The sequence below is a fragment of the Lycium barbarum genome, chromosome 12, assembly GCF_019175385.1.
Source record: "Lycium barbarum isolate Lr01 chromosome 12, ASM1917538v2, whole genome shotgun sequence".
Lineage (NCBI taxonomy): Eukaryota > Viridiplantae > Streptophyta > Magnoliopsida > Solanales > Solanaceae > Lycium > Lycium barbarum.
This window is the reverse complement of record NC_083348.1, coordinates 60,608,448-60,618,668: the sequence shown is the minus strand read 5'-3', so window position 1 is coordinate 60,618,668 and position 10,221 is coordinate 60,608,448. Positions and strand designations below refer to the sequence as shown.

Here is a 10,221-nt window from a genome sequence, read left to right as displayed (position 1 = left end):
TTGACCCGTTTTGTTCACACAAGTCCACCCAAGTTACTTTGAAGAAATTGCACGGTTTGTCCTTCAAATGGACTGGTTTTTAATTTTTGTCCTCTAAATGGGTTGGTATTTAACTTTTGCCTTTCAAAATTGAACTTATGTCTTGCGATGCTTAAGTTATTCAACATAACTTATAGATTTTATGATGCGAAAATATAACTTATATCCTGTAAAAAAGTTATTCCCTCCAGATCAAAAAGAGTGTCCACTTAGCAATTTGTAAACCCCTTAAGAAAACTCCTAGAGAAAAATGAGTAATTTGACCAAATTATCCTTAATTAAATAGATATTGAGATTTGACCACATAACACTTAATAGTGATAAATATGAAAAAATAAGATTAATTCTTTTTTGATTTGATAAGTGCACACTCTTTTTTACCAATGAAAAAAAAGAGGCTCTTTTTGATCCGGAGGGAGTATTTGTCTTGGGGGACGAACATGAAATTCCAGCACAAAATAGGGTCAAAAGTGCAAATGACCCCTACTTTTCATGCGTCTTACCAGACTTGAATATTGTCTCTTCTTATTTTCCTAATCTCGCAATTTCCACCCAAAAACAAATCCAATTGGATCCCGATTTCGATGCTTCTTATAAATACCAACAACAACTACCTGTCTTTCTCCGTCATCTTCTTCTCTAAAAAACACAGTTTTCCTGTTTCTGCAAGCCAAACAACCCCTTCTCCACCACCCAAATCACCATTATCTCAGTCCAATAGGACAAAGAAAAGGTTACTCTTTATCCAAATCGGACGAGAAAATGGTGAATTTCATGATGGATAAATATATTGTTCCCAGTTTTATTGTTTCTCTGTTGGGGTTCATTCTTCTTTATATTTTGAGACCAAGAACTCCCAATTATTATAAAAAAAAAGACAATAAATCTGGTGAGACCAACAATGTAATTACAAGCAATTGTAAATCAGAGAAAGGGAGCGATAATACGGATGTAATTATTGTTGGAGCTGGGGTTGCTGGTGCTGCTCTTGCTCATACCCTTGGCAAGGTCTATTTCCCAATATCTCTTATTAGCACTATTTCCTAATATAATACGTCGCAGTCTTAGTTTGATTGGACATGGAGTTTAAGATATAAAGAAGACTTTTGAATCTTCTGATCTAAATAAATTAAAGATGCGTATAATATACTAAAATATTCTTTGAATCTTGTGGTTTTAGACTTGACACGTAGGATGTTGAATTATCAATTTACTAAATATATAGAATGAGGCTGCTTTTGAGACAGATCAAGAAGGAAAGTAAGACTGCTTTTGACGGAGGGAGTAACTACTTATAAAAAGAACCTTTTTTCAGAGGAGTAATTTGTCACTACTGAGAGAGCAAGAAAGAATAGAAAGCTAAATATTTTCCTTAAGGAAAGAAAATTATTCTATTGGCATTGGTTTAGAAAGAGCGATGATTTTTTTTTTTTTTTTTTGCATTTGTACGAAAAATTCTTAACTTTTAGCTTATCTCCATAAGGTCTTTTTAATGTGAACTTGCATATATAGATACTAGCCCCCCTGACCTTATTTGCTTGGGCACTTATGCTTGTCAAGAGTTAGTTGGACTAATTTCTAGAACTAAATTGGAGCAGATTAAACCATTTTTTAAAAAATGAAAATTTTGAGATGATGAAACCATAGGGAAGTACTACTATAAGTTCCAGTTGTTATTTTCCAACAAAAAAATTAAAAAAAAAAATGTTGCAGTTGTTCTCATATCAACATGGTGAAAAAGGACGTTCGAAAATGTTGGTCTAAATTCACTTAGTTTGAATCATGGGAAGGGAAAAAGGCCAAACATTTCAGGAAGAGAGTATTTTCTTTAATCCAACACACTGGTGCTGTCAATTTTCTTTTCTTGATGGTAATGTGATCTTTAACTGCCTGTAGTAAGAAACTAGGAGTCTCTAGCTGTAATGGAAAATTTGGCATTTTATACCTAAAACTTGTGTCCACGAGCAGGACAAAGGAATATCTTTGTCATTTGAGCCTTTTCTAATTTCTGATCCTCCCTCAGCCTCTAAACATTAATTTTTGGCCGCTGATGCAGGAAGGGCGCAAAGTTCTCGTCATTGAAAGGGATTTAACAGAGCCCGACCGGATTGTCGGCGAGTTGCTACAGCCTGGGGGTTACCTTAAATTGATTGAGTTGGGCCTTGAAGGTTTGTCTTAAAAAAAATGAATAAGTTCTAGTTTTAACTGAATTAGGAGATATAGTTCACTTTTCGATGTACTATAGTAAGTTTGCATAATTTTTGCGCTCTTGACCTATGCCATTGGGATGCAGATTGTGTTGAGAATATTGATGCCCAGCGGGTGGTTGGATATGCTCTTTTCAAGGATGGAAAGAGCACAAACGTTTCTTATCCCTTGGAAAATTTCCATTCGGATGTGGCTGGGAGAAGCTTCCACAATGGCCGTTTCATACAGAAGATGAGAGAAAAAGCAGCTACTCTTCCCAAGTAAGCTCCCATGCAGTCTATTTATTAGAACAATTTTTCTTGACGCATTTCATGTTTTTAGTTATTGATGAAGTCTTATAGTTGTAATTATCCTTGTCCTTAACATAGTTGCAAATAATCAACTGGCTGCTTTTTTATTAAATTATGTACAGTGTACGATTGGAGCAAGGCACCGTAATATCCTTGATTGAAGAAAATGGATCCATTAAAGGTGTTCAGTACAAAACGAAGGCTGGTCAAGAACTTAAAGCACATGCTCCTCTTACAGTAGTTTGTGATGGGTGCTTTTCAAACTTGCGACGCTCTCTTTGTGACCCTAAGGTGAAGCTAATACCAAAACATGTCAGTTGATTTGTTTCTTTAGCGTCATATGCACGCATCAGCCCAATGATATATATCACCAGCTGAGTTTGGCATATTTAGATCTTGAAATCATTGTAAGTGTGATTATCTTTTGACATTTGCAGGTTGACATTCCGTCTTGCTTTGTTGGTCTGGTATTGGAATTGGAGAATGATCGGCTTCCATACCCAAACCATGGGCATGTTATTCTGGCAGATCCTTCTCCCATCTTATTTTATCCTATCAGTAGCACGGAAATTCGCTGCTTGGTTGATGTACCTGGTCAAAAGCTTCCTTCTCTTGCTAATGGTGATATGGCAAATTATTTGAAGACTATGGTGGCTCCCCAGGTACCTATAGCTTCCCTGCATGGCACTAACTTTTTTAAACATTAGAATATACACAGCCGGTATATTAAGTCGGTCTTTGTTTTTTCTAGGGATAATTACATTGGACCGCCCTAAAAAGTAATTGCTCGAAAATGTATATGTTTTGTATAGTAAGTATAAATATACATATAATATTCATTTTGTATACATAAATCTACATATAGTATACATGAATATACAGGTAATATACATAATCAGTATTCGTTTTGTATATTTTGGCTAGCGCTCATAATTAATTTCGGCCGACGGGCCAAAAATTAAAAAATCCCTTTTCTTTACCTCACATATAACTGCCTGTTTCTGAAGATACATATTTTTTTCCTCCCAACATTCTTCCGTGATTGATTTGTACATTTATTCAGGTCCCACCTGAGCTACATGATGCATTTCTATCTGCAATTGATAAGGGACATATTAGAACTATGCCAAATAGGAGCATGCCAGCTGCTCCCTATCCTACACCTGGAGCTTTGTTGCTAGGTGATTCTTTCAACATGCGCCATCCTTTAACTGGTGGGGGAATGACTGTTGCGCTTTCAGACATTGCAGTGTTAAGGAATCTCCTTATGCCGTTGCAAGACCTGAATGATGCAGATGAGTTATGTAAATATCTGGAGTCCTTTTATACTTTGCGCAAGGTAAAGCTAAGATTATGTTGTTGTGGCTTATTAAGAAGAAAATGTTATTTCAACTTCTTGATCATGTGTAGGGAGAACGTTCTTTCTAGCAATTTTACGTGGCATATGATACATTTTACCAGAAAGCTTCTCCAATCTCTGCAGGAAAATCATATTCCCTCTGCCCAATTTATGTGACACTCTTTACCTTTTAGTCAGTCCCAAAAAAGAATGACATCTTTCTATAATTAGTAACAATTTAACTTTAAACCTCTCATTTTACCCTTAACGAAATGATATATAGCCCCACACATCTATGGGTTATTTTAGACCACTAGTTTCAAAGGCCGTCCTTTCGTTCTTAAACTTCGTGTCCAGTAAAACACCTTCACATAAATTGGGACAAGGGGAGTATGTTACTTTATGTTATTTGAAGTGGGGTTAATGTCTAAAAATAAGACACAACTTGAGAGCTATTCCTTTCAAAGAATACGAACAAATAGAGCTGAAACTCTGGATTGGAAGAAGGGCCTCTTTTTCTGACTTAGTTACCTTGTTACTCATTCTTGTATTGGTCTATGTTTGCAGCCAGTGGCTTCCACAATAAATACTTTGGCTGGAGCTCTGTATAAAGTGTTTTGTGCCTCTCCTGATCAAGCAAGGAGGGAAATGCGAGAGGCATGTTTTGACTATTTGAGCCTTGGAGGCACATGTTCAACAGGACCTGTAGCTCTACTCTCTGGTCTTAATCCTAGCCCGCTGAGCCTGGTGCTCCATTTCTTTGCAGTGGCCATTTATGGAGTTGGTCGTTTATTCGTACCTTTTCCTTCTCCAAAGAGGTTGTGGATTGGAGCTAGATTAATTTCGGTATGTACCTTAGAGGCGATATTCAAACTGTCTTTGTTGACTCTTTGAGCATGTGCTGTATTGCGCTTCGTTTCAGTTGAAATTCCTGCATAATCGTTCACCTTGTTAAAAAGTCTGACCATTTTGGTGTGTATGCTCTTTTTTTTTTCTTTTTCTTTTCAGTCTGCATCAGGCATCATATTTCCCATCATAAAGGCAGAAGGGATCCGGCAAATGTTCTTCCCAACAACAATACCAGCATATCACAGAGCTCCTCCTGTAAACAAGGGTTCAGATTAAGCGAAAAAATTATTGAAGTTTTGTTCCGTGAGTAGCATTTACATTTATGCACTTCCTTTCTCAAAGCAAGAAATGTGTTCCAAACCCATCCCCGCCAACCCTCCAAAAAAAAAAAAAAGAATAAAACATAGGCATATCATACCAATTAAGGAACCTCATGTATGTATTCGTTGAAATCTATTACCCTGTTAATTGTAGCTTTTTGATGATATATATGTAGACAATGCAATTGGTACCTCATCTGTAGCTCTGAGTTAGACATCAACAATTATGTTTCTATATTGCACATCACATTTATGTATTATCAGTTTGCTAAAGGTCTGCCTTTTGGTTCTGAACTTCAATATGTTTTTAAAATACTGCATCTTCAGTTTATAACAACTTCTTAAGTTGTCTTAGATCTGGGACCTCATGCAATTAATCTCACTAGCATTAAAGATGAGCTTATTTAGTTCAGGTGGATGGTAATACATGAACAGTATAACAGTACTATGCTTTGCATAAAGCTAATGGCTTGATTGACTTTCAAAACATTCATTTAAGGATTTGTAGTCAGCGGGATAATCACGTAATGGGTACTGGCAATTATCTATTAGTGTGCAACTTGAAATGACAGAATTCACATTGTGCATTGTTGTGCCCTTTGAAATGACAGAATTCACATTGTGCATTGTTCTTGCCACCATATGAACCTCTCTGTTTGAATGCATCCTGCATCCTAGCTCTGGCGTCGCTACTGCAGTTGATCCACTTTTCAGTGCTGAGAATTCAATCTCTTTGATATGCTGGAGCTAGATCACAAGCAACAAAGCTATGAATTGAAGTTACTTTAGCATGTCTCTCACTCTTCTTCTTTTTAGGTTTGCATGTCTCTCACTCAGTAGGCCATTTCAGGTCAGTAAGTATTGAAATTGAGGTAGGAGTAAATTCTTGATTCTTAGCGTCTCTCAAGATGTGACTAGTATAGTTGTAATTAAAACGTCTTATGATGTTTTCGAGTGACAACAGAAGGTTATAATTTTTTGGCTTGACTACGTTCTTTTGTCGTTTCATTATTGTTACTGTATTGGTTAGAGTAGCAGGCAAAGAATCAAATCAAAGATCTAGAGGTAAGAATAGAAGAAAGGTGGTGATGCATTTCCAAATACAATCAACAGCACCAGCTTGAATAATACTATTATCTGATACTTGTGAAAGCAGCATGCATTGCTCTAAGACACTCATTTGATCATTGTCTTGATTATCTAATTGTTTAAAGATGACGTTTTTGGAGCGCCTTTTCAGTTTATGTTGCTCTGCAATCAGAGACGGATGCAGCTTCTTTTTTTTTTTTTTTTTTTTTTTACGTGTATTCAATTGGACTCAATATTTTTTATACGAAGCATATATATAAATTTGTGTCACTTTAAATTCTGAACTCATATTTTTGAAACTACAATGTGTTTAGTGCTAAGAATGTGAAAGTACAATTCTGAATAGATCAAATTTAAATCTTGAATTCACCTCTATTAGTAGTGTCAACAAAGTATTGACAAACCACTTGCTTTCCGTGGAGGCAAAAATGCGGAGCTCTTCTTGGTGTACAAACTTCTTTGTGCAAACCACCCTAGTAGATAATGATGCTACAATCCAAAAAAATTGAGCAGGTTGAAGCTAAAGATGGGACGAGTCTAGTGGTCAGATTTTCCATGTCAAATCTTACCATTGACATCAAACATCTTATTTTTTTCTGTAACGGAGAATCCATAAGAGCTCACAGACTGCACAATTGGAAACTTGATGTGACCATTGAAAAGATGTCACTCCCTCAGTCTTAAAAAGATTGTCTTCTTTTGACTTGATACAAAGTTTAAGAAATAAAGAAGATTTTTGAAATATGTGATTCAAAACAAGCCTTAGATATTTATGTGGCTGTAAATCATCTCATAAAGTTAAACTGTTTCTAAATATGAAAAGAGGACAATTTTTTTGGGACAGGTTAAAAGAGAAAAGAGGACAATCTTTTTGGGACAGAGAAAGTACTATCTAACAGCTCGCCCTATTAAAGCACCAAAGGTGAGCGAATAGGCTTGAAAACGAAAAAGAAAATTAAAACGAATATTGGAGTCCTCTTACTTCTAGTGATCAAACGGTTACTATCCTTAGCAGGTTTTCATAAACATCAAATAGCTCACCTTCCACATAAAGGGGAGGAAACATGGAAAATAAATGCTCTGCATCATTTCGAACAGTTCGAATTGTACAAAATGAGGCGATTGCTAGAAAAAAATTGAAACTCTCATTGACATCACTTTTTCATAAGTTTGAGAGCAGTTCACCTTTTGGCATGACTTGTTCAGTTGTTTGCCTTAGCATCACTTGTTGCCAACATCTTTTAACTCAATCGGGTCGGGCTACTTATGTAACGTTAACAAATAAAACCTTATATTTTATCAGTTTGAAACTGTAATAGGCTGAAAATCTATCATCACATTCGATAGAAAAGATACTCTAGTGTGATTCTCACTACCTATAATTTAATTTGAGTTATCTATAATTTCCATGTGAAATTATTCCTTAATATTTCAGCCATATTTGCATCATCAATGTATTATTTTCAATTATGTAGTTTAAACCTAATTATTGGTATATATGTTCCATTAAAGTTGAGATGTAAATTTCCATATCACAATACGATTGAAACTGTATTTACAAGAAGCAAAAGAAGACTCGTCCACAACGGCCTTAATAGTGCGGACAAAGAGTTCATTAAACAAGTATACCATAGGTGAGATATGAGCCTACGACTAAAAGCATTGTTCCAGTAATATTTATCTCTATATTATCTCAGAAAAGGAGATTCAATCAATTTAATCTCTTTGGAACTATGTAGTTGCGACCCTAACATGTACTGGTAATGACTTAAAATTCATATGCACTCTCTATATTCATTTTCAGTAGGATGACATATGCACTCTCTATATTCATTTTCAGTAGGATGCATTTGAGCTAGCTCATGAAACATGAACCCCTTATTGGTCACAGTCTAACAAAAGACGTACAAGAACTTGGACATCAGTCACAGTACTCCGTTTCAACCAAAGATAAACAAAGTTTATATCTGGATCCAGACATTAATCCTGAGGAAAAATAATCAGCGCCTTGATTTAGATCTAAGTAACATGTCTTTTCTTGTCCCTTAATTAAGATTGAGGCAAAGTTTGAATCAGTCCAATCAGATCTACAATTTGTAAGACCAAGTTGTCTCAGTGTTGTGCATAACTGAAGCACGCTTTAAGAGTCTGTCCATTAAATCTTAATCCTTTATTTGATCAATCACACCCCTTTTTAAGTCCACTAAATTAGAGATGGTTTCGATTATAGTATCCTCTCATGATTAAGATGATTACCTTAATCAATTACTATATATTAGTTATTTTAGAGTCGCAACCTTTCCTTCCAACTGTCCAAGTGAACCATTGACGTTATGGTCAGTGACTTAAAATTCCACGATCATAAAATTACAGCCATGGATCAGGAGTTGTTTAGTAGAGTTAATTTTACTTATGGTCACTCAAACAGATTATCTAGTGAAGTCATTTTTTTGTTCTTCATATGTCATTTAAGTTTATATATTTGTCTTACAAAGTAACAATAGATAAAACTCACTTTAAAAATGAAAAAGAGCCAAAATATTCCCTTAAGTTTGGACTTTGAGTTAAAACATCCCTTATTTTTTAACACAGAACAATAAACAATCCTCCAACTATTTTTCATTTTTTACTTCGTAAATTAGAGTATTTTGGTCCTATAGGCAAGTCCATAATATAGATTAAGAAAATCATAATATTTAAAAGAAAAAAGAAATGAAGAGTATTAACGTGGAGGGTAAAATAGGTACAAAAATTTCTAAATGAGATAAAGGGGAGGAACAATTATTGTTCGAAATTGAAAGAGATATTTAATTTTGTAAGCAGGGTTGGAGTGGGGAAATAATTTTCACCGAAATAATATCTGAAAACTTAAAAAAAATAGTATGGAATCCTCTCATTTTATGTGATGTCGAATGATTTATATTATTACCCTGATGTTCTTCATTATGCATCTTTACATATGATTTTTTTTCCGATTAGGACATACGTTTTTTGGTTTGAATGAATATAATTCATCATCTTCCTTATTAATTATGAATGTCCTGGCAATAATTTTCATCATAAAAGAAACTAACAATTAATTTAAATTGTTTTATCAAAATAAAGATTACTCATAAAATAAATAAGTTGAGCACATTATTTTATTGCTGAACTCCTAAATTTCCAAACAAATGGAGTACGTATAGTCTATTTAATATTTTTTTTTTGGCAGTGATAAATTGATTTTTTTTTTCATTTCTAAAGTTATCCGTCACAATCTTTTGTGTGTTCCGTTACTTTTAATGCCACTGTAAGGCCTCATTTATTTTCATTAAGATTAAGACATCTGAATCTGAATGCACATCCGAATGATTAAGATGTTGTCTCTAGGTCTGAACACTGAATGATTATGACTGTTTGTTTTTCAATATTTGAATGTGCATAATGTATTTATTTAAACATAATAAATATACAATTTAAATTAAAAAGTAACTAAATAGTAGAAAATAAATACAAATTTAATAAAATAAAATATTATTCAATAAAAAAAAATGAAACATTTATATTCACTGGTGATGATAGAGATGTTTTGTAATCGTGGTGGGTGGTGGGTGGGGGTGGAGGGGTGAGCGGGTGAGGGGTGGGAGGTAGTGGGGTGGGTGGGGGTGGTGGGGAGTGGGGGTGGTGGTGAGAGGTGGGGGTAGTGGGGAGTGAGGGTGGGTGGGTGGTGTGGGGTAGGGGTTGGTGGGGAGTGAGGGTAGGGTTGGTGGTGGGAGGTGGGGGTAGCGAGGTGGGTGGTGTGGGGTGGGATTGGGGTTGTTGATGGGGTAGGGGTGGTGGGAAGTGAGGGGGCTGAAGTGGAGGGTGGGTGGGTGGTGGGGTGGGTTTGAGGTGGATAGGTGGGGTTGGAGTGGAGCGTGGGTGAGGGTAGGGATGAGGTGGAGGGTTTGGGGTTGGGGTTGGAGCTGGTGATAAAAGTTTCATACAAAAATACCTCTTAATGATATTAAGACTTGGTTCAAAATCTCAATGATTAAGACCTATTCAAACCTATTCAGACCCAATAAGTGCTTAGATCTTAATGCAAGCAAATGCACTTAATGGCTTA

At 35.5% G+C, this 10,221-nt stretch overlaps 1 protein-coding gene across 1 annotated transcript; it reads left to right on the top strand.

The window, feature by feature from the left end:
• The first annotated feature begins 620 nt into the window (after window positions 1-620).
• Window positions 621-5,318, top strand: LOC132621802 (squalene epoxidase 3-like). Its single transcript, XM_060336227.1, has 8 exons — window positions 621-1,047; window positions 2,096-2,207; window positions 2,333-2,507; window positions 2,660-2,828; window positions 2,975-3,199; window positions 3,601-3,876; window positions 4,444-4,722; window positions 4,885-5,318. Exons 1-8 carry the CDS (start codon window positions 802-804, stop codon window positions 4,999-5,001), a joined length of 1,599 nt encoding a protein of 532 aa, XP_060192210.1. The 5' UTR covers window positions 621-801; the 3' UTR covers window positions 5,002-5,318.
• Window positions 5,319-10,221: the final 4,903 nt, after the last annotated feature.

Bases quoted from the DNA above. Each gene is read 5' to 3' on its own strand.
- LOC132621802 (XM_060336227.1), top strand. From the start codon at position 802: ATGGTGAATTTCATGATGGATAAATATATTGTTCCCAGTTTTATTGTT. The intron at 2,208-2,332 runs GTTTGTCTTAAA...ATTGGGATGCAG, and splicing joins GATTGAGTTGGGCCTTGAAG to ATTGTGTTGAGAATATTGAT. The intron at 3,200-3,600 runs GTACCTATAGCT...ACATTTATTCAG, and splicing joins AGACTATGGTGGCTCCCCAG to GTCCCACCTGAGCTACATGA.